The sequence below is a fragment of the Lissotriton helveticus genome, chromosome 2_1 (genome assembly GCF_964261635.1).
Source record: "Lissotriton helveticus chromosome 2_1, aLisHel1.1, whole genome shotgun sequence".
In the NCBI taxonomy this organism is placed as follows: Eukaryota; Metazoa; Chordata; class Amphibia; order Caudata; family Salamandridae; genus Lissotriton; species Lissotriton helveticus.
Genome location: NC_136059.1, coordinates 1,890,715,854 through 1,890,740,765, shown reverse-complemented (window position 1 = coordinate 1,890,740,765; position 24,912 = coordinate 1,890,715,854). Strand labels below are relative to the sequence as shown.

The 24,912-nt window shown below is 40.7% G+C and overlaps 1 protein-coding gene across 1 annotated transcript in view; it reads left to right on the top strand.

The window, feature by feature from the left end:
- Positions 1-24,912, top strand: part of FAT4 (FAT atypical cadherin 4) — a 386,231-nt gene that overhangs the window by 295,622 nt on the left and 65,697 nt on the right. Inside the window, exons 7-9 of the mRNA XM_078676811.1 lie at positions 7,896-8,076; positions 11,306-11,556; positions 20,456-24,805. Of these exons, the coding sequence (XP_078532937.1) occupies positions 7,896-8,076; positions 11,306-11,556; positions 20,456-24,805 (4,782 nt within the window). The remainder of the gene's footprint in view (positions 1-7,895; positions 8,077-11,305; positions 11,557-20,455; positions 24,806-24,912) is intronic.

Genomic DNA, 24,912 nt, shown 5'->3' with positions numbered 1-24,912 from the left:
TCCATGCCAGTATGTCAGATTAATTTTCCTAATCATGGCACTCACTCAGTGCTTCTAATAATATTCAAATCACAGGTGTTACTAACTAACATTTTGTGTGGGTGCAGAGCTAGCTTTAATGTGTAACCAGGAAAGTGGAGGGGGGTGCTATGTTTAGAGTTAACATATGGCTTTAAATTTATTTGCTGCTGAGTTCCTTGTGTGCTCTGCATTTTTCTGGTAGCTATAAAAATGTCAAGATAACTCGTGATTAATGTTCATGCTGGAGAGAGATCAGAGTTTGTCTAATAACATTTTGACTCATAATAAAGTAGTGCAAAGGGACAATATACCTGCTGCAAAAACCATCTACCTTGCTCATTACGGAATTGTATGTTATGTGGATAGCTCAGTGGGTTACTGCTTTTGTCACAGAGATCCTTTTGTTATTTACAATTCATCAGTTCCAAATCCTAATATAGCATAGTGAGTTATGAATTCTCATTCTCATCAAAGAGATGCATGCAAACTGCATGATAACGGTTAGAATGTTCAGTTTTTTTCAGCACTCTTTCATTATCTTAATGTTGCCAAAAAGGGTTAATTTTGGTAGAAAGGCATTCTGGTATGTTTTAAATCCTGAGTTTGTGCTTCTCTAGACCAAACATGTTAAAGTATACTGCCTATCAGTATACATGACATTCGTTTCCTACACCTTGTAAACCTCATTGTCTTATGTAACATTTGACTGATTTACTCATGTGGGGTTCATTGTTTCTATATAATGTGTATGTGATGTAAAGTGCTCTGACACCCTGCACTAGTATAAGTAGCTCTATAAAACAAATAAAATCCATCTGGCAGTGGTGCTATGAAGAGATGAAGGGCAATGCTAAAGGGTAGTAATGAGAGAATCCGTGGAGAAGGAGGTCATAGGGGGATTGTCACATCGGGCGCCAACAGGGTTAAAGCCAGCCATGTGTTGGTGCTCAAGCGATACAAAGCAGTGCAAAGGATTGCATTGATTTACTTACCTCTAAAAAGGTCTGCTGGTGCAGCGCAAATTGGGCAGCATTGCGCAGAGCGAGCTCCCACACAACCCTTAGTAAGTCTGGACCCACATGTCTGTTGCTGTGCTGGGTTGGCCTGTGATCCGCCACAGTTTATATCTTAGCCCTTGTTTTTTTCAAAATTAGTGTTACAGTGGAGGAAGTTCCAAACTTCAATACTAAACACTGAAAACTCATGTCTGGCATATTTTAGGAAACGGGAAACTCCTTATTGCAAGGTGTAGAAGTGTTAGGTCGCTGATTTCATGCTATTCAAATACTATATTTCACTCCGGAGAAGTCATTTTTGTGGCTGATGTTCTACATTTACAGTTTCAAATGTAACATGTTTGCCCTAGCCCAATAAAAGTGAGCTGGACACAACTGTACAATATCAATCTCACAGACAAAAACATGGCAGTAAAGTGTTAATATTGTAAATCTTCAAAATGCACTCAAAGCAAATAGACACCTGCCCAATGTATAGAAGCCAAGGCACATTTGGTGTGTTTTTGAAGCTATTATGCAGCACGCAATTTTCGGGCGGCCATTTTGGTATTGGACCATTAGTCGGGCGCACAAAAGTAAGGGTCCTGCAGTGTACTGAATCTAGTCCGGGACACATGTTGAAGGCATCTACTTTTGGTTTATGGTTACATCATAAAAGAGTACCATCATCGCGAAAAAACGTTTCTGCATCTGAAGTCATAAATCTGGGAACAGAGCCTGACCATAAAATACCACAGCTTTTACCACAAATGCAGCATCGGGGCTCTCTTCAGTGTATACGGTCTCACAATCACCAGGTCACTGCATTTCTACAGACAGATGACTTCACGTGTAAATTATGCCTTTGCTTACATTTCCCACCAACTGCACAGATGTCAGATATAGTAATACCGTTTTTTTCACCTTTGTGTGGAAGGAATTAAAGAGGGGTCACTGAGAAAGTGATCCGAACATGTGGAAAGGCAACAAAGAAGCAGCTTGTGGACTGCGTTTATTTGAGGTCATAGTTGAAAATTGTTAAATGTCAAACATTGGCATTCAGATTTTTTTTACAGTTTTATTCTTTTTGGGTAGTGAATGCAGAAGGTCCAAGTGTGAGACTTCCGTTCCATATGTGTAACCAACCTCTTGCTTTCTAGTGCATTTTTTTTACAGTCTAGAACAGTGGCCTTTCAAACGTTTAAATGCCGTTTCCCCCGCGAAAAAAAAATTGGGGCCCCACTCAAAATTTATCACAATTGTTCTATAAAATTGACAATGTTTATATATGTCTATCCTTATGTTAAAATTGCAGTTAATGTCTGTACTGTTTTAACAATGTAATCAAATAAATGATTCCCAAACATACTGTTCTGGTCAGACAGACCTTACTAACATGCAAAAGTACTCAAAAGTATTAGAAATGGGGTGGAGGGTTTGAAGAATATTTGGAGTCCCTTTCCTTTTGACACCTTCTCCCAGCCAGGATATAAATGACAAATGACGTTAGCTATGGCCCATTACAGAGTGGCTGCTCAACCCCCCCCCCCGACAACAAAGCACAGTTATCAGCACAATGCTTCTTTTGGCCAGAGTCTGACTCCCCCCTCTGAGGGCACTTCAGGCCCCCCTGGGGGGAGGCACCCCAGTTTGAAGACCCTTGGTCTAGAACAGGTTTGGTGCACCAAGTCTGAGAAAGATTTGATTGGCCAGTACATGAAGACAACCCTCATATGAACAATAACGTAAAGAAGTAGGCAGAAAGAAAGCTCATGTGGACCAATTTTTTGTTTGCGCAAGGTCTACATGGTCAGGCCTCTAAAGTTTAAATGAAAACCGGCCCTAGTATTGAGAGATGTCTGCCACAAGCAGCTGATTTAGCAAACCACAGCTTCTAAATCCACTTTGTTTTGCTGAGCATTGCTACCTGTAAGCTTTTACAGCTTAAGGGACACATTTATGAATATACATTTAAGTATTCAGAGTGACAATTTCCATTGTATTTCCAGCCGAAGTTTATCAACTTGGGGCCAAAGATTTAGGGAGCAAAGAAAAAAATATATTTTCTATTTTGGCACCGTTCACCTAGAAACAGGATAATTTTGCCTATGAGTCAGTGCAGGCTTCCTAAATGTGAAAGACCTTTTGTGAGCTTGCTAAAAACTTACATTGGGCTTACAGCCCGCCCATTGTTACCATAAGTTGGTTTGATTCTCTTTCTCTTTGCCTCGCTTCTGATTCAATGGCTTACCTTCCTCTTCTTCTGTTTGTCTCATACATGCAGCACTGCCTCTTTGATTGGCTAACTCATTTCCTTCGATCTACTTACTTTTAGGGAAATACTTTTTTTTTCTTTTTTGATTAAGCACTCCACAAGGGTGTCTGTGCTTTCCATCTCTCTCTCATGAGCTTCTTCCCCCATAATCTGTGTTGCTATTTCCTACATGCACTGCTCTCTTTCTCTAGTTTGCTTTGGCTCTTCCAAACTCCACCGCCTCTGCACTCTATGTTACTCTTTTCCTAGTGTACTTAATAATGCAGACAAACGCTTCAAAGGATTCTTTTTACTTTAGCCATGTTGCACAGCATCACAGATGCTATGTTGCCAGGCTAAAAACCATTTATAGAATGAGAAGAAAGGAGTGGCGGGGGACATATAACTTTTTAGAACCTGGGCTATTAAGACAAAAGAAAAAAAGTAGCGATCTAGCGGGACAAATCTGCCAAGCACCTTCTGTCTACAATAACCCCTCAGTTGTTATTGGACGTATTCAGCATTTTTTCATACAACATTTAGATACTTATATATAGATATCACATTCTGAAGACCTCATAAACCCAAAATCTCAGATGTACATGAAGGCTATACTTAAAAACAAATTTATTTTACACAATTATCGCTAGAACTGACATGCACTACAGCTTGTTCCAGGATGGATCTCTGGCCGACCGTCTTGCAGAATCAGGGACCCAGAGGCCCAGCAAGTAAAATGTCAGTATAATTAAGGCTGGTGTCTTAACTAAAATAATTCAGTATATGGTGGTTTTGAGGGCTTACACTTCCTTGTATTGTCTTGAGGATGCCAAGACTTGTTAGGCTAAAATGCGTCAACCACACATTATAAGTCCACTCTGAAGATTTAAAAGGGCAATTTATTTATGGACCACCATTTCAATCCAGTCAGATGTTTCATAGATGAACAAACCAGATGGTCTCAGCTATAGTAGACCATCTCTAGATGGACCACATTGGGAAATCATTTAACGGCTGTCTTCAGCTACAACTAAGTATTATGTACAAGGATGCTGTATTTCTCTTTTTTTTAAATGTCTAGACTTTTTTGATACATGATGGTCTAAAATGCATTTATATCCTACATGTACATCAGAGTTTCAAGTTTATGAAGTCTTCAGAATGTGGTATCTATATATAAGTATCTAAATGTTGCATGAAAAAATGCTGAACATGAACAATAACAATTGAGGGGTTATTGTAGATAGAAAGTGCTTGGCATCTTTGTCCCGTTAGAACTCTCTTTTTTCTCTTTAGGCTAAAAACCATTGGCAAAGTCAGTAAATCACAGAGGCAAGACCTATTGGCTTTGCCATTGTTTGTTCCATATTTTATTTTAATTTTGTTTCTAGAGTACTGGGTGAAATTAGATCACTTAGCATAATTCAGAAGGCGCTTGGGGTGGTCCTGTGTTTTTCCGTAATGAAAAGCTGTTCTAAACCTGAATGGTTTTGTTTGCCCTGGTGCCTGTCCCAAATAAAATGGCACAATGTGTTATGGCTCTGGCACACCAAAAGGTGATTGAGCGTTACACTGGCATGCCCCAGGCATTTGGTCTCCCCTTTGGATGAGCAGACCATTCAGCTTCGCCCGTACCCCCAAACCATTCTTCCTCCCATATATGTAATGAGATCTCAAATGCCAAAGCTGCTTAAATACTTCCCAGTGCATGTAATCTAGCACTTACAATGTAATACAAAATTGGATAACTCTAATTGGCTTATGTGACTATTAAGGAAAGCCTCAGTAAAAAGTGTAAAAAAAAAAACAACTAAACATATGGCATTTAAGTCACTTTTTGAACATGGGTTGCAGTATGTCTTCGCACACGGCTGCCCACATGAGATATGTGACCTACACGCCCAGCCTTCAAAATCGGGCCACTGGTTAGGCGGCTGTTGGGAGAAAACTATAGACGATAATGGAGAGCCGTGCAGAATACTGATTCTGAGACACATTTATAGAACAAGCTTTTGTAATGCAATAGGTCTTGCATTTGCGAGAGATTATATAATCAACACGTAAATAAAAGGCATTGTCATGTACAATGCCAATAGCTCAAACTCTTATAAATGAGAGACCTATTCAAGGAAGCGTCCGCCATTGTCCCAGAATGTTTAGAAAGTGAAAGCATGCATGGCGCGCTGAATGTTGCAGGAAAACATGTAGTGCCTACAGTAGGAGAAACTACTTGAAGAAAATAGTGCTTACAGATTAAAAAAGACTCACCTTGTAACAACCAAAGTAAAAGGGCCACTCCTCATGGGAGGTTACGAATGAAGACAAGGTGGTACTAAGGAGGGACTAACAAACCTATTAATGAGTCAGAAACTAGCATTTACAAAGGCCATTTACACAAGCCAATGACAAGTATGGGCGGAGAGTGGCGATGCTTCTATTCCATACTCCAATACAGCATGGCTCGCAGAGCAGCGCATGTGCTACCCATGCTCGACCTAAAAACAGAATGCAATGATGAGAACACTAAACAAACTGGAGGGAAGCTCGTAAACAGGCTTTTTTTATGTTGGTTTGCAAAGTTGGCCTGAATAAATTCTCTCAGAAAAAAAATCTTTGGAGATCAATAATGTACAAGTGCTCATTCTGGTACCTGCTAATAAAGGTTAAACAGCAATTCTGTTTTTTTCTATCATAATTCATTGCAATCTTGTGTATTTCATTCTGTTAATGTTGTTGCAGATATTGTCTTTGGAATTCAATGTAAATGTTACCTTGAATTTCTATTTTAAATGTGAAAAATGCGGCAACCATAAATATTTGTGACAGGACTTTGTAGTGGCTGTCCTGTTAGCCATAAACAGGAAGGGCTTCACTGGGGACTAAAAGCAACAGTTTAAAATGTTTGAGTATTAACTTATGTTGCACAGGCCCGAATGCAATGACTATTCTTCTTCAGTGACCATGGGTGGTGAAAGTTGTCCAACTAATTCCAAAATGAATTCAGATGATGAATTTTACAACACAGTTGTCCAAATATATTGACTTAAAATGTGTTGGTCGTAGTGACAGTTTTGAAGAGAAACTTATGAAGTTTTCAAAGAGTTGAAGGTCTGTCAAAGTAGCAAAGATTAGAAAGTCTTCATGAAGCAATTGGAAATGTGTTCAGTGATCACTGTGGGTTGCTTTGGGATTGAATGGGCCGAGTTGAATCTCCTGCGGGCCATCCTATCCTGAAGGCAGCTCCCCAGCATGCAACAAAGTTTCACTTTTACTCCTTCATCAGGACCAGCTCTCCTTACAGTTATAAGAACTTGCTTTCATAAAGTGCTTTGTGGCACAATTCTGCCACATCTACAAGCTATAAATAGCATACTTTACTAGTACTCAATTTAATGGTACTCAGCGTACCAATGTCGATGGGATCGAAAGGTAGATCCATCTTGCAGGGGCATGCTCTAGTGAAATGTATCTCACCACAGGTTAGTTACATACATACAGCACGAGTGTTAACTCATTGAGGCATCCCACTGGTTTGCAGAGAGACTATATGGATTTTACAATATTTTACTTTGCAATGCCACTAAAATTTAATTTAAATGAAATCTGTGCCGAATAACTCATACTGTAAAATGGCTCCTTCCAATAACAGGGCAATTTATACTCAATTTATTTTTAGAACATGAATAAAAATGCTTAATCACCTGTGAAATATAACAACTAGAAAGTTTTCTTTTCATTAACTGTCGAGAGAGTGAACCAATTGAACATGGTTGGAAAGCTCCCCTCTGATGACAAGTGTGATAAATACCATTGCAGGATTTTTTAGTTTCACTTAATTCCAGAGTAATAAACACTCAGTAACTAGTATTTCCCCAATCATGAACACTCGCGCCTTCTATTTTTGCCTTCAAGTGTTTGGCAAGATGGCAATAACAAAAGGACCGTATGAAAACAGCCGGATTCTTTGAAACCCCGTTGCTGGAAGTACTGTGCATTTATTAGAAAACGAATTAGTGTTCAGTAGAAAAACATCTGGAGCATTAAAAGATATCGTGATAACATTACAATTGATTCGAGTTTCTAAAGAACTAATCACATCCCCACTTTATAAAGTCCACAAGGGTGCTCATAAAATAATAGAGTTATTACAGTGTTTACTGTGCTTTGTCACGGAGGGAGCCTTCCACAGTATGCCGATGCCACATTCAGTGCTGCTGCAGACCCAGGGCACAGGGGGTACATCCGGGCGTTAAGAGGGCATTTCATGATATTGACATTGACGTGGGCAGGAAAATTGAGGGATTTGGCTGGGTTTCATGTAGATTATTGACGAAAGAGACAGTTCTTATGACAAAACACATCTATTCTCAGTTTCCCTAACAGAATTTGCAGTGAGGTGCTTCAAGGAATTGTTACCCTTTGCACCCCAAATCATGACCCTTTCCTTCAACTCCCTATAATTCATCAAACTGTACTTAGTAACACCTACTTCTCATTTGGTTCTTTGGTACAAATCTTTATAGCACATTTTGTTATGAATGTATATAGTTGATTGTACGGGTGACAGTTTTTATGTCATATATATGTTGGATACAAAGTGACCAAAACGTTTGATACCGTTGCAGGTTTTCCATCTCTCACCGGAACAGGGACTGTTACAGTCCATGTTGATGATGTCAATGACAACGTCCCCGCATTCGCCTTCCACAAATACTACGCAACCATTCCAGAGGATGCCCCTACAGGAAATGACGTGCTGCTCGTCAACTCATCCGATGCTGACACCGGCATTAATGGCGTCATTAGGTAAATGCTGTCTTCTGTACCAGCTGCTGTTGAGCTACTCGTTTCTGGTTAAATGCCCTCGTCTTCATTCCCCCTTTGCTGATGCCATGCGACTGACACTCCGTTGTCCATTAATGGGAAGCATGTACGGGCTCTTTACATAAGAAGAAAGTCCTGTTGACAATTGGCACTTTCAAAGTCCATAGTAATGAAGATGTTAAATGGCAGTGGCACCCAAAACATTCCCAACTGTGAGCTGATTGGTTAAGCTGATTTGCGTAAAAAAAAAAAAGATGAAAAGCGTAGGCTTCCATTCTGGTGTAACAGAATGGACGATAGAGCAGGATTCACAAACCTTTTTCTGCCTGCAGTTGTGTCTTCTAAAGTAGGCCAGAGGTACAGCTGATTTTCCAGGAGTTGGTCAAATTTACTCTCAGGAAAACATTTGTAAATTGGACCCACAGATACTACAGTCGCAAATCCTAACCTCCACGGTTGTTGTCCGACAAGTCATGTAATGCATTCCTTGCATGTCCTGCCTTACTTTACTACTTTTGATGTCCCAGCAAGAATGTGCACTCATAAACGAAATGAAAAGTCAAATTGTGATAAAATGCTTTACGTATAAAATATAGTGCAATATTTGCACAAAACCTCCTTGGCGATTGCAATGAAAACCTGGCATTTTGGCACACTGCCTTGAAAGGCTTCCAAACTTAACATTTATTAAAACAAGTAACAATGAAGCATTTGGTGCCGAGGCATCTTACTCCAAGAAACTGTCTCCATGAAGGCTCATTAAGATTATAAAAGGGGAGCTTTCGAAGCCCAGATTGGTGAAGCCTTACTACTGGAAATAAACAATCCAGTCCCACTAGATTTCATTGCAACAGTGTGTGGGGAAGGCTGTTAGAAGTACACCACATGCTTTCTGCCATGGCAGACACTTTTTACCATGGAGAAGGATAATTAAAGTGAAACATTTCTTTGATCTTCATCAGATCTTTTCCAACATATATCAGCTGTTTTTTCTCATAACAGATGGATTGTGTTTCTTTTGCATACTTTCTGCTCAACCATAAAACTTAACAAGTGGGTCTTTCTGCCTTGGGGCAATCAATGTGCTTTTAGCGTACTATTGGCTAACCAAAAGAGAAAGGACCATCCAGATGGCAACATTGTTAACATTTTGGAAAGGGGAACATCTAAAAACAGCTGAAAGGCCAAAAAATTAGAGAATAAAGCTAATGACTCTCCTGTGGTACAGGCTGAATTTGCTTACCTGATAGGCAAGCAAAGAAATCACTGACTTAACATGAGTATTTTATATCTGATTTCATGATAAAATATGCAATGGAATGTGAAAGATGCTGATTACTGATTTATACTGACTCTGTTTTCACCACCAAACATTAGAGCCAACAAGAAACACACTTTTATATCGTGAAAGTAAAGATGTGCAAACCCTGAACAACTTAAATGAATTATAGGAGAAAAGTGTGTGTGTGAGGGGGGGGAGGGGGAATCCGCTTACAGCAGGACTAGCAGAAGTTTATATGTAATTGTATTTGAATTATGCTTTTAATTTCACATTGTTGTCTCCCTCCAAGTTTCCAAATGTTATATTTTGGTTCTAAATCTCTGCAAACGAACACTTGAAAACTAAAAATGGAAATTATCGATCAATTTGATGATTTTTTCTTTGAGAGGGATAGGTGGAGGTTATAAATCCTTACATCTCTAGCAAGAGATAGGAAATTACTTATCGAGGCTAGTGGACGGTGCTGAGGTATGTTTTGCAAGTAGTAATTCACGAGGCACCTTAAAAGCGTTTTTTGTTGTTGTAAACAGTGTCATCAGCAGAGAAAAGCCCTTTTGTGTTTCATGCACTCCGCAAACCCTAATCGCAGTATACATCAGCATGCATTTCTAGGTACACTATGGTGGAGACCCAGTCTGTCCCACTATGCTAAGCACTGTTGGAGATTCACGTGGAATACACCCAAACACATAACTGAACATTAACAATCTTGCATAAAAGTTACACTAATATAATGGTTCCGGTGAAATGGGCTAACAGACAGCATTACAGATTACCTAAAATATATTAATATACTTGGGCTTGTTTTTAAAGCTAATGACATCGACAAAGCCAGTCATGAGGAGACCAAAGCCAATACATCAGAGGCCAAATAATATTGTTATATGACAAACAGCACACCATAGGGAAGCTAAGAAAATGTTTAGTTGTGTCTTATTTATAATCCCAAAACTTTTAATGATGCATCAGGAGCTCACTCCCTCAGCCTTCTTGGTAAGCATATAACCTCAGTTCAGAGTGCATTAGTCTAACAAGAACTGGTTGAGGTTACTCCCATTGACTCTGCTTAGCTCACATTTTGCGGTGTCAAATGCAAAACCATTTAAGCTTCTACCTCGGTAAACCTAACAGTGAAATTGGTTTTTTTCTTTGATTGGTTATTATACTGTATAATATTTTTATGAGGTTCCTGTATTAAGGGTGCTATCAATTAATTCATCAGTTTTAGGTTTAAATAAATATTGATGTAGTATGAGGTTTGCAAAGAGTGTAGATAGAGCAAATATCCTGGATTATTGAGGAATGAAGTTGGGTGCATTCAATCACCAAGTGAACGATTTCTTACTAGGTTGTCACATTGTTCTAAACCACTTGTATTTACTGTGCTTCTTTGGACAGAACCAAATCTTAGGCAACATGTTGTACTTTGATTTCTTTCCATGGTATTGCTAGTTTATTGATTTTAAGTTGATCTTAAAGATTTGTTAGTGTTAGATGGCTTGATTCTGATGCTATGTGAGAACAATTAAATGATGTGTTATTCTTCACTGTGCTCTTAGCCCTTTTTCAGAGACTGGAGACCAAATTTGCCAAGTTGTGGCAGCGTGTTGCACTGCAATAGAAATGATGCAAGCAATTGTCAAGAATGTACATTTTCAGTTCTTAGCTCAACAGTCATGAATGGAAAGATCCTTCAGTACTTTAACCCCTTCGACGCTCATGACGAGCTGGGCTCGTCATGAGGTAGCCTCCTCGCACGCTCATGACGAGCCCAGCTTGTCATGAACAATGGGAATCAACAAATCTCAGCACAGGAGGGGAATACCATCAGCATTGATGTGGTTAATACTTTTTTCTTTTAGTGCAGAAATTTTCTTTCTGTCATGGAAATCTAAGTGATTTGTTGTTTCTTTCTTTTTCTTTACACAGCTACAGCCTCATTGGGGGGAATCTGCAATTCACCATCAACCCTTCCACCGGGCAGATCATCAGCAGTGCACTTCTGGATAGAGAGGCAAGGGAGAATTACACACTTGTGGTTGTGGCCACGGACGGAGGATCTCCACATGCTATGTCCAGTTCGACCAGCGTTCTTGTTTCAGTGACTGATGTGAATGATAATCCTCCCAGGTTCCACCATGATCCATATGTCACACACATCCCATCACCAACACCTGCAGGTAATAATCTCTGCTGTGTCCTTTGTTATTGTACACATGCCTTTGATAATTAAAAAATGACATGTGGTTCAAACATAAGATAAAGCTTTCACAAGGTTTGCCATTCCAATAGATACTCACAAAATAGCTCCTTTTTTCAGAAAACACATTATAGTTATTACTCAAAACATCTACTATTGAAAATAGCTACTATCCAAAATAGCTAACACATTTTAGACTACTTACTTATAACAAGGCAGGGAGAGGACCTTTGTTACTTCCTTCAACCTCCACCAGCACAATTCACATTACTGCATACACCACATTTTTTTGTGGAGTAAATTTGAGTAAATTCACTGCATGCCCAAATTCGCAACTCCCAATAAACTTGTTATAAAAAATGATTGTGTAAATTAAGTAACTTACCCAAAAATTAAATCATTAAAAAATGACAATTTTTTACAAATACAGTCATGCCTTCTGCTGCTCCACTTCGCATCACACCATAATATGTATGACTAAAATAAATGAATACACATAATAATGTAATTTAAAGGCAAGTCATATAATGAAATGTGTTACAGTAAAACGTGAGAGGGCAATCTGTGACCTTGTTTGTCATAACTTACCTTTGATATTCTGTGACACATAGAATTGATTGTATACTTCGTGCCCTAACCCCCATTAGAAGAACTCTATCCTGTTTGCTGCGCGTCCTTTCCTGAGTGTCTCCTAATCAGATGTTCATTATGTTTGGATGTCTTAGTTCAGCACATCTTTTTGGCAGAGCATGTGGTGCACTCAGTATAATATCGACCTGAGGGATAAATGCTTGAATTCAAGTCATTTTCATATGAAAAATAGGCCCTGGTGCTTTTAAGTAGGGATGATTTGAAGCTAGGAATAACATTTATTGGAAGCCTGACTTTGAAAATACATGTGAATTTAACCACCATAGCTTACCCTGAAAACTCTGAATGCTGTACTTTTATTCCAGCCCCATCCATTAGTGTGGTTTGATAATAAACCCCTGTAGCTGACTCGGGTACATCTGACAGCTTCCAGCTTTTGCTGGAGGATTCAGAAGGTGGAAGCAACAGATTTTAGTGGAGAATCTTTGGGTGGGATTTGGTACTACAGTGGGGAGCTCAAGTTGGCAAGGGATTATGGAACTCTATATATGTCATCTTGGCAAGGGGGAACTAAATATATAACACCTTGGTAAGGGGTATCTAAAGGTGGGGGTGTGGATTGTTTGTTAGTTGCTAGCTTAATAGGTGAAATTGCATTTTTTAATATGTTATGCACTCAGGCTGTATGAGTTTGAAAGATGTGCATATCTTTAACCTGTTTTACTCTGTACTGGTATGCATAGATCATTGTCTGTTTCTGATGTGTTATGTCCTGGACGTGTGTTGCTTTGAACTACCACAGTGCATAGATCATTGCCTGTTTCTGAAGTACTAAGTCCAGGCAGCCAATCCCCTTAGTTTTTTGTTATATAAAAATAAGATTTTTTTTTTTTTAAATGGTAGAGAGGAGTGACTTTAAAACAGTGGGATTTCGCCCCCACTGTTGTCTTATATACTAAACTAACCTAAAGACTATTTAAATCCATATGACTGTTTAAACTATCACACTAAGGACCTGATGCCTGATCTATCAAAGTGGTGTTCCCATTCTGTGTCTATTGGTTAATAAGTTAGTACATATGGCCCCTGATGTTCTAAACAAGTGGTCATAAATTGCACACCCACATTTTGACCAGTCGTTAATTTTTCAATATGCCCTTTGTACAAATAGGTCACATTGCTAAATCTCCAATAGCAGTGGTTGAAGAATGGCCTGCCTAATTTATATTAATTTGACTCAGTGCTATTTGAGGCCACCTGTGATTGGCTACAAACACAGGGTTGGTGGCTTTCAAGGAACAGAAGACCACTATCACTGTTTGCATTCCCAACATTATTTTTTAAAGCAGTCAGTGTTCCTTAAAGGGGCCAATGTGACTTTCAAAAATAAAGGTTTCCTTTTGGGAACACATCGAGGGTAAGCAGGAAGTCAGTGGTTTCATAGGCCACTGTCTGTTCCCACCAGTGTCACCTGACACGATGTCCAATGGGCACAGCTTTTACTTTGAGTGCCTGTTAAAACCTCCAGTGAAGAATGGGTAATGTGCAATGGTTTGCAACTGTAATTGAGGTTCAGACAATTGCTACATACAATACCAAATTTCAGTTTGGAAGGAACGACCACTCACCCTCCTTCCAAATTGCAATTCGATATAGGTCAGAACACCCATTTTGCAAGCTGTAAATACTTTGTTGATTCGCAAAATGGATTTAATATATTCCTAAAAGTCATTTTGCAGTTACAAACCAGGTGCGTTTGCGAAAAGCAGGGGTTGTGATTTCAACATGGCTTTGTAAATTATACATTAGGTCCTAATTGTGAAGAAGCAAGAAAATATAAAATGACAGTACAGATTAGTGACTCTATTATGCAATAAAGAGACCCTAATAATCTTACCATAGATTTTTCCATTCCACGAGGAAAAGTGGGAGGCTACAAAGTCCTATGTCATTTCAATGAAGGTTTTTATATTGTGATAATCTAGCCCCAGAGGGCAGGAGAGCACATTCGATAGTGATAGTGTTACATTCTGGTAAGGACACATTGATGTGCAGAGAGCAAGAGGAAGATCCATACATGTTTATGCATAAATGAGGGGGAAAAGGTGAAAAAAGGGAAGGGAGTGCTGAACTCAAGAAGGGAATAAGGGAATAAGAGAGGAGTACAGGGATGTTTTTAGTTCTTTCCTGAGTACAGAAGTGTGGCGGAATGGTGTAAACGAATGGAAGTTGGTTTCACCGGAAGAGGGTATGAAAAAATTAAGCTGTTTTGTTCTTACCTTTCCCTTTTTCTTTTTCTTATTGATTGACCATTTCCATATTGCTGCATATGTTGCATTGCAGCCAGAAAGGCAGAGGTGTTTCACTAGATGGTTTGGTTTGTTGGAATAGAAGCCTTGCAAATGATACAAATAGATTTGAAAATGAGAATTGCTTAGACAGGTAGCTTGTAAAGATTCTTCAAGGTGGAGTGTAATGTGGTAGTACGTCCGATGGTCTATGATGATGCTGATAATGATTAGAAATGTCCATCAAGACTGTAAATGTGTAGCTGATGAATAGGTGTTGAGTTCAGTGTGTGAGAAGAGTGCTTGCACTCTGGATTGGAAGGTGTGGGTTTGGTAGAATGAGACTCAGCAGGTACTAAACTACCTTTTCTTTCTTCTTCAAACGCCTTTTTGATGATATTTGAGCCCCACAGAAATTTACGGTCTGTCCACCAAAATCTGTTAGTCGTCCCAAGAGTATATAAATCCAGAGCTGGAGGTTGGGCTTTCTCCGATATGGGACCTATATTGTGGAATTCGCTTCTTGATTATCTTAGGAATATATCGACAGAGACCATGTTCAGGGCCCTGCTAAAAAGACACTTCTTCTAAGAATTGTGAATGCTGCCCCTGTCTTCCTCTTAGACAGTTTCACTAGTGCTGGGACTCTCCTGCTGGAGCAGCTGTCACGCTCTATAAAACAACATCATTCATTCATTAATGTAAGTGTTCAGGATCTTGGCAATGGTGGAAAGGGAGGGGGAGAAGCCAGGTGGAGACTAATGTCCAAAAGTAAGCCAGCCATTATAATTTAATTAGGCAAGTGCTAGCTAGTATGTGGATTTTTCGTGGAAGTAAATTATCACTGTGTCTCTTTGAAACAAACAGAGTATAAAAAATAAAACTCAAAAGTTCTCTCAAATTGTGAATTCTTCAGGTCTGATTCAAAAATCCTTTTTTCTAATACCTATGCATCCGGTGTAACAACTGTTAATTATTTTATTTATATTATTTGTAATGCATATAACTCGAAGTATAAAATAAGTCAACGGAATTATGATTATAATGTATTACATATTTTTATTATATTTAATGAGATCAGTACTGAGCACAGTGAGTAAGCTGATATGATATAACTATCTTAGATAAAACGTTTCTACCTTTTAGTTATATTTTATTTAAGGAAGTGTTTTACATTTTTAACCGTGATTTGTAATAGATGTTGATAGAATATATTTTTTTGTTAGTTTTATTTACCTAGATTTAGATCACAAAAGGGCTTGTTAGAGCTTAATTATACTCAAGGTAATTTACACTAGCACAGTTTAGTTTACACTAGCACCTTTATCAATACTTCTACAAACATCAGCTACCTCCACTGATGTGGTCTTTATCTCTGTACCCAAACATGCGAGATGTTGCGGCATAGCAAAGGAAGAACTGAAGCCTGTGGATTAAAATCAGCTTTCCAAATGTATAGAATTCACAAATATTTTTAAGCGTATGCTTGGAAACCAATGACAGCCACAGGTTTCCATGGATACTCCTGGAAAATCTTTGTTATTTCTGATTTGTTCAGATATTGAGACCTTTCCACATGGGTGATGCTCACTAGAGTACAATTGCAATTGCAAAACTTCCTTAGAACAGTCTTATTGCATTTTATAAAATGTCTTTCTCATTTTTCACCATGGTGAAACCCCTTCCCTGAAACCCCTCAAGATTTTGTGGTGTTCCTTTCCCAATTAGAACCTAGAAGTGGAGTTAATCATGCCCTTGACAGGAGAGAAACTCTTACTATTATCAGCAAAAATTAAGTTTGTGATGAAAGATTGTCTAACCCTGTACTTGACTTTCAAGATGAAAAGTACTTTAATGCACACTAGGCGGAAACACTACACACAGGCATGCACATTATCCAGTCTTAGAGCTTGATTTAGAGTTTGGTGTATTAATGTCCGTCAGAGCAACAAAGTTATTCTTTCGATGCCCTGAAAAACATCCTATCTGTCAAAGTTAGAACTTTCCTCAACCCCCACAGATATCTCTCTGTAAGAAGGCTCCTGTCAATGTAGGAAATATTTAGGGAATGGTACTGACAACTACAATCTTTTTAAAAGCTTTTTGTTTTTCAGAAACAAACTCCCTATGTGAGATTTTGCTTTTGATAAACATATATTAATGACCCCCACATCTGGAGGGTTTTCTGCCAGGTTGTTGGGGTCATTATTGATTTGTTTCCTGTCACTCACCACTAGGTTTGTCCTGGTGGTGACAGGTAAGAAAAAAAGGCATTACATCATCCTCCCTAAATAGAGTGGATAATGTCCTTTCCTAGACAGCCCTACTTCGTCTGGCCTTTGGAGGAAGTATTCTTTCAATGGCACCAGACTTATGGACCACCCATCTTTAAATGAGACAGACGAAGTGTTCAGCGGGCAGGGTACTCTGTTGCATTTGCAATGGAGTATCCTTTCCTCCAAACTATAAATCAGGCCATAAGTGTCCTGTCACTATACTAGTTTGGCATCTCTCCCTTTATTGGCTCCTGGTCCCCTATTTTGGTACAAGTGGATTCCTCTTTTGTGCATAGCGTAGTGAGATTAGGCTCAGGTGCAGATTGCACCCAACACTCTTAAAATAGCGCTCAGTCTTTAGTCACTGTTTCTCACCCAACAGTTCTTTGACTCCATGGACTGGGTCAATGTATCAGGGAACACTCTGGTCTTTCCAATCTCAACCATTCCCCATTTTCTGGTGCTGGTCGTGAGCCAACAGTTTTTCCCAGCCTCTTCCATGATAGTATCTGTGGCTGCTCCCGGGTGTCGACAGCCGTACAGTAAGGCTGGTTCATGGCTGATATGGCAGTGTGTCTGCCAGGGCTGTTCAGACCCACATCCCAGATCAGTGACGTCATGCACATGCAGAGTTCTTGCAGCAGGCAAAGAATCAGGCAGGATTTTCAGGTGGAAAGGTAGATCACGGCTCAGGTCATGCCATGATCTTAGGTTGAGGGATGGTTCTAGTCATGCCACCATTGTGGATCAGTGACTTTCTGGCGCACCACAGTTGCACATTTCAGGTCCAAGAGCTCAGGCAATGTAGTGTCATGCCTTGACAACTTGGGCACAGCGGCTCAAGTCATGCTACATTTGCAAACTTCAGTGCAGCAGCTCATGCCATGCTGCATCTTTACAACTCAGGCACATCAGCTCAAGTCCTGTTGCAACATCACACTTAAGCACAGCTGCTCAGGACACATTGCATCATGTTTCAGAACAGTGGCCTAATACATTCTGAACTTCACGATGCCTGATGGGAATCGCAGGGGATAGGCAGGGAAAAACTGACACCATGGTATGCAGCGCCTTGAAACCCTCAGGGGTGATTTGCGTGCTTCACCAACCCCTGATTGATATTCCACTGTGTCTTTAGACCAAACACACTGGGGTTCAGTTGCACCACAACACACTCCTCCTTGACAGTCACTCCTGCTGCATGGTTGGCATGCTCTTTTGTTCTCTCTGCAGGCAAGCTGACTTTTAGAAGCTTCAGGATAGGTGTTTACTTCTTGCAGCAAGGGGTAAATTCGGGTGGTTTCCCTTCACCCCTAGGAAGCTGCTGTCAGGTAGACACCAGCTCTAGTTGCACAGAATACCTCTTGATACTCTGTGGATCACTTACTTACTTGGCCATAGAGAACTTGAAACTGGAGCAACAAGTGGGTCAGCAGATCCCACTTTAAACAGCCAAAGCAAACAGGAGATATGGACCTGATGTCTGTTTTTTCAGACCTTGTTTGGGGTGGTTCTCCTTTCCAGTGTCCTCCCCAGGGAGCTCTCCAGAAACAGCCTTTGTGTAGAGTGATGGTTTTCACAAAAAGGTACTCCCGCAGCCTGGAACACCCACAAAAAAGAGGTGTGAGGTTTCTTTACCTGGCTGTCATCAGCAAACTGAATTAGTGTTACCAAGGAAAAACAACACACTGGGCCTCACCTAGTGATCTCCTTTACCATGCACAGCAGAGTCTGCAGTCCCAGCCTTCTCCTATACCATCTAACAAACAGTAGAAAGACTAATAAGCAGCTCCTTCCTCAACAAAAGGCTAATTGAATTTCAAAAGTAGACTTGTCTTCCCTCCCCGTCTTTCACTGTACTCCCTCCTGCTTCATGAACACCAGAAATACACTTCCACTGTCTTGAGAAAAAAACATACCTCAATCTTGTGCTGCAAGTCAGGCCTCTATTACCCTAGTTAACTACTATACAACATACATACATGCACCAAGCTGGAGATACACAAATATGATTTGTTAGTGCTACGATCTAGGTCAGTGCATGGAAGTGGAACTTTATATGAGTGTGCCAGTAGGCCTCCACTCCAGTGATACAGATAAAAAGGGCTGGTCACAACTGTTGATTCACAAAACATGGTATCCTGCAACCCCTGCTTCATGTACTAAACCCATTACAGGGACAGGAGCCCACTGTTGATTCAGAGAGGACACCATTGTGATCCCCGTTTGGTCCCACAAGAGGTCCAGGACCTCATTTGTGTCAAGAGATAGGCATAGACTTCTGCGCACATACTAGATTAGTGTGATGCTAGGGCCAAAATATGAAAACAGGATACCAGATAAATGCAGTCAGGCACTCATGGAAGGGGACCACAACTGTTCACCATGCTGAGGATATTCCCATCCCTAGAGGAAGTAAATGGATATATGAGGGCAGGTTCACCTACTATGAAATTGTTCTCTCTGTACTAAGATATTTTCTTTCCCGTCTTCTAAATGAGTGGAACTCTGATTGTCTCAATTCTAAATAACACTACTACACCTTTCACAGTGTGTTTCACTTACATGTGTGCCTGTATAATTTAGTCCAAAAATAACAGTAATATGCAACGATTCAGAATCAGGGAGAAGGGTGATTGGCATTATTTGTATTGCTGATTAGCACTTAATGGTAAATCATACACTTACAGGACGTTTTAGACACATAATAATTTCCAGCCTAATGAATGTAATACATCCAGGTTAGGGATTAGTAGCTGCTATACAGTGACTAACTGTGAGATAAAGACATGCTAGAAAACATTTGTCAAACTGTTGCCTTTGCTTCTAACATATTTTCATATAAAGGCATGACTGGGTGCAATACATGTGATGTCCTTAAGTTTTTCACCTATGTCATGCGGACAGTGACTCAACTCCCAACTGTACAGACATAAATTCTTTTTTTGAAAGAACAGGAAAAATGTTTCAGTTTTTTGAAGACTTATTTAATCTTTAGGTAATCAATTGGTTACATGGCCCTCACACCAAGGAGGTGCAATAGCATATAGAATTTTTGTATTAATATGTCTACATTCACAAGTATTACAGAGGTCACCACCTGACCAGCGCAGTCAGTAATTATAACTCTCGAAGGGCGAGTGCTAACTGGGGAACTTCTTGATTTGCTCGCCTCAGGAGCCATCCTCTGATGGTGAGGCAGCAGCTCTAGAGACCAAGTACTTGCTCCCCTTTTGCTTACCCCACAATGAGCTCCCTCTTTGCAGCATTGTGACCCAGGCCCTTTTAAGGGGTATTGTAGATGTAAATCAGAGACCAAGGGCTGCTGTACCATGAGGACACCTTATAGTGCATTCATGGCTGTCAGCAGTGAGATGCAAAGTGAATAGCACAGTCCCTCTTCAAGAATAGTCACTAGCTGGACCACAAGCAGCACCATTAGCTCAGGTCATTTGACCTGTAGGATATGTGTGCTTCCGCCCATAGGCAGGCAGTACACTTGATGGCATAACATTGTTGTGCTGTAAGAGCCTTGCAGGTACATGTGTCATTTTGTAGACCTTTTGATGTTGATATTTTCCTTAATTAGTTGTGTCAATGCACAGTAATAACTCTATGTAATATGGGGAGGTGTTCAAATTAGTTGATGAGATTCATAAAACTATGTTACCTTTCTAGGAAGCAAAACATATAACTAACTCTGTTCCCTCTTTATTTTCTGCAGATTCCTTCGTGTTTGCTGTAACAGTGACTGATGCAGATTCAGGACCGAATGCCGAGCTGCATTTCACCCTCAAAGACAGACACTCAGAAAAATTCCACATTGATCCACAAAGAGGTGCAATAATGGCTGCTGAATCAATCTCAGGAACCTCTGAAATTACGTTTGGTGTGCATGTAAGAGACAGTGGGCAGAGTCCCAAGACAGACAGCACAACCGTGACTGTAAGGTTTGCTGACAGGTCGCTGTTCCCTCGTGTTCACATTGCTCAGCAAACATTCATGTACCCTGAAAATCAACCAGTTGGCACTGTTGTTACCACAGTCTCTGGTTCTGCATCTAGAGGGCGTTCCTTGTCTTTCTTCATCGCTAGTGGAAACCATGGCAACACCTTCCATATTGACCAGCACACAGGCCAGATCTCCATCGTACAGCCTCTCGACTTCGAGAGTACCCCAAAGTTTGTCATCTGGATTGAAGCCAGAGACATGGAGTTTCCTCCTTTTTCTTCATATGGAAAATTGGAAGTTACTGTTGTAGATGTCAATGACAACAGCCCAGAATTCAATAAAGATCCTTTCATCGTGGAAATAATGGAAAACCTTTCCCCACGTAAAATAGTAGCTGTCTCTGCTGTGGACAAAGACAGTGGTCCCAATGGCCAACTAGACTACTCAATCATTGATGGCAATAAGGAGCACTTTTTCAGTATAAATCGGGGAAGTGGAGAACTAAGAAGTACCAGACCTCTTGACAGGGAAAAGATTGCTCAATACACACTTACTGTTAGGGCTTCAGACAAAGGATCTCCTTCATTGAGTAGTACAGCCAAGGTACTAGTTAATGTTCTTGATGACAATGACAATGCCCCCCGGTTCTCACAAATCTTTACAGCCACTGTACCAGAGAACGCACCTCTGGGATATACAGTAACACGAGTCACTACATCAGATGAAGATGCCGGTGTAAATGCTGTAAGTAGGTACTCTATTGCAGACTCTAGCCTACCATTTAGCATTAATCCCACCACTGGAGATATTACAGTCAACAGGCCACTAAATAGGGAAGATACTGAGCGCTATATTATCCGGGTTTCTGCGCATGATTCAGGTTGGACAGTAAGCACAGATGTCACCATATTCATAACAGATATCAACGATAATGCACCGCGATTTAGAAGGCCTTCCTATTACTTAGAATACCCTGAACTTACAGAGGTCGGATCAAAGGTGACACATGTTGCTGCATCTGATCCCGATGATGGACTGAATGGCCAAGTGTATTACTTCATAAAATCCCAGTCTGAGTTCTTCCGCATAAACGCCACCACTGGAGAGATTTTCAACAAGCAGCGCTTAAAGTATCAGAACCCCAGTGGATCAAGCAACATTAATATAAACAGGCACAGCTTTGTAGTAACTGCTTCAGACCGAGGAAGCCCCCCTCTAATGAGCGAAACTACAGTGTCAATCAACATAGTGGACAGCAATGACAATGCTCCAAAGTTCCTTACCAAAGAATATTTCACACCAGTGACAAAAAATGCAAACGTGGGGACAAAACTAATTAAAGTGACAGCCGTCGATGACAAAGACTTTGGGCACAATTCTGAGGTGGAATACTATATTGAGAGTGAGAACCTTACAGACAAATTTGCCCTGGACCGCCAGACAGGATGGATTTCTGTGGTAGCACCTCTGACTATGGATTTGAATAAACATTTCTTGCTTAAAGTAACAGCAAAGGATAAAGGTAATCCTCCTCTCTCATCAGAAACAGTTGTTCAAGTAGTTGTAACAGAAGAAAATTTGCATACACCCGAGTTCTCTCAAAGTCATGTAAGCCTGACTGTTCCTGAGAGCTTTACTGTGGGAACGGTACTCAGGACGATGTCAGCAAGGGACAGGGATGCGGCTATGAATGGAATTGTCAAGTATAATATTTCCTCTGGAAACGATGCAGGCCTCTTCACTATCAATGCAACCACAGGAGCACTTATTCTTGCCAAACACCTTGACTATGAGATCAGTCAGAAGCATGACTTGACACTTAGTGCTGCTGATGGGGGGTGGGTAGCTAGAACAAGCTACTGCACTGTCACTGTGCATGTGATTGATGATAATGACAATGCACCAATATTTGATCCGGAAGAGTATTCTCCTAGTGTTTTGGAAAATGCTCCTAGTGGCACAACTGTTATCAAACTCAATGCAACTGATGCAGATTCTGGTCCCAACGCAATAATTGCATATGCCATCCAATCGTCTGATAGTGACCTCTTTGTTATTGATCCGAACACCGGAGTGATCACGACTCAAGGCTTCTTAGATTATGAAACAAAACAGAGTTATCATCTAACCACAAAGGCTTTTAATGTTCCAGATGAAGAACGATGCAGTTTTGCCACAGTCAATATCCACCTGAGGGGAACAAATGAGTATGTGCCACGCTTTGTTTCAAAGCTTTATTACTTTGAAGTGTCTGAAGCAGCCTCCAAAGGCACCGTTGTTGGAGAAATATTTGCAAGTGACCGGGATATGGGAATTGATGGGGAAGTCCACTACCTGATCTTTGGTAGTAGCAGAAGGAAAGGTTTCCGGATTGACAAGAAGAGTGGACAGATCTATGTTTCGGGTCCCTTAGACAGAGAAAAAGAAGAAAGAATTTCTTTGAAGGTTCTTGCAAAAAATGTCGGTAGCATCCGCGGAGCGGACATAGATGAAGTAACTGTAAACATCACTGTACTAGATGCCAATGATCCACCCCACTTTAGCACTGAGCTCTACAATGTACAGATCAGTGAAGGTGTGCCTCCTGGCACCCATGTCACCTTTGTAAGTGCCTTTGATTCTGACTCAGTGCCCAGCTGGAGTAGGTTCTCCTATTTTATTGGCTCTGGGAATGACAAAGGTGCCTTTGCCATTAATACCCAAACTGGTCAGATAACTGTGACTGCAGAACTGGATCGGGAAACTGTCCCTGTATATAATATGACAGTCTTGGCTATTGATTCAGGAACACCATCAGCCACCGGTAGTGCCAATCTGTTGGTGACGTTAGAAGATATTAATGACAATGGGCCTACCCTATCCACCAACCAAGGAGAAGTGATGGAAAACACTCGTGCAGGAACACTTGTGATGTCACTTCAGTCATCTGATCCAGATCTTCCCCCAAACCAAGGGCCATTTACTTATTACTTGCTCAGCACAGGCCCTTCTACCAGTTACTTCAGTCTAAGTCCTGCCGGCGTGCTGTCCACAACCAGGGAAATTGACAGAGAGCAAATTAGTAACTTCTACTTATCAGTGGTTACCAGAGACTCAGGCATTCCCCAGATGTCTTCAACTGGAACAGTTCATGTGAAGGTTCTAGATCAGAATGATAACCCATCAGAACCGAGATCAGTTGAAATATTTGTCCACTATTTCGGCAATATATTTCCAGGAGGAATATTGGGCAGTGTTAAGCCTCAGGATCCTGATGTGCTGGACAGTTTCCGATGTTCCCTCACCTCAGGTATTACAAGCCTCTTCAGTATTCCAGGTGGGACTTGTGATCTGAATTCCCAAGCAAGGTCCACTGATGGAACATTTGACTTAACCGTGCTTAGCAATGATGGCTTGCACAATGCCGTAACTAGCAGCGTTCGAGTTTTCTTTGCCGGATTCAACAATGCCACCATAGACAATAGTATCCTTCTCCGTCTCAATGTGCAGACCATCAGGGACTTTTTGACTAATCACTATCTCAGTTTTCTGCGCATCGCAAGTTCACAGCTTACTGGGCTGGGCACGGCTGTGCAGCTCCATGGGGTTTATGAGATTAGCAATCGAACTTTTGTCCTTGCTGCTGTCAAAAGAAACAACAATCAGTATGTGAATCCCAGTGGAGTCGCCACCTTCTTCGAAAGCATCAGGGAAATTATTCTCAGACAAAGCGGTGTATGGATAGAATCTGTGGATCATGACTCGTGTGCTCAGAATCCCTGTCAAAATGGTGGAAGTTGTGTTAAAAAGCTTGCTGTGGGTCCTGGTTTAAAAAGCCATGAGAGCATCCCGGTCATCATCGTGTCGAATGAGCCCCTCCAGCCATTTATGTGTAAGTGCTTGCCCGGATACGACGGTAGCCTGTGCGAGATAGACATTGATGAATGCCTGCCATCGCCTTGCCACAATGGTGGGACGTGCCACAACCTGGTGGGAGGATTCTCATGCAGCTGCAATGATGGCTTCACTGGAATAGCCTGTGAAAGGGATGTCAACGAATGCCTCGCCAGCCCCTGTAAAAATGGAGCCATCTGCCAGAACTTTCCAGGAGGTTACAACTGTGTCTGCAAAACTGGGTACACAGGTATGGTCACTCTCTTTTGCATGAACTCTAAGTCTATTGAATTTTAGGTAATATTATATAAAGTGCTTTTGTAAAATCTGCCAGTCTGTGATCAGAATAATTTATCA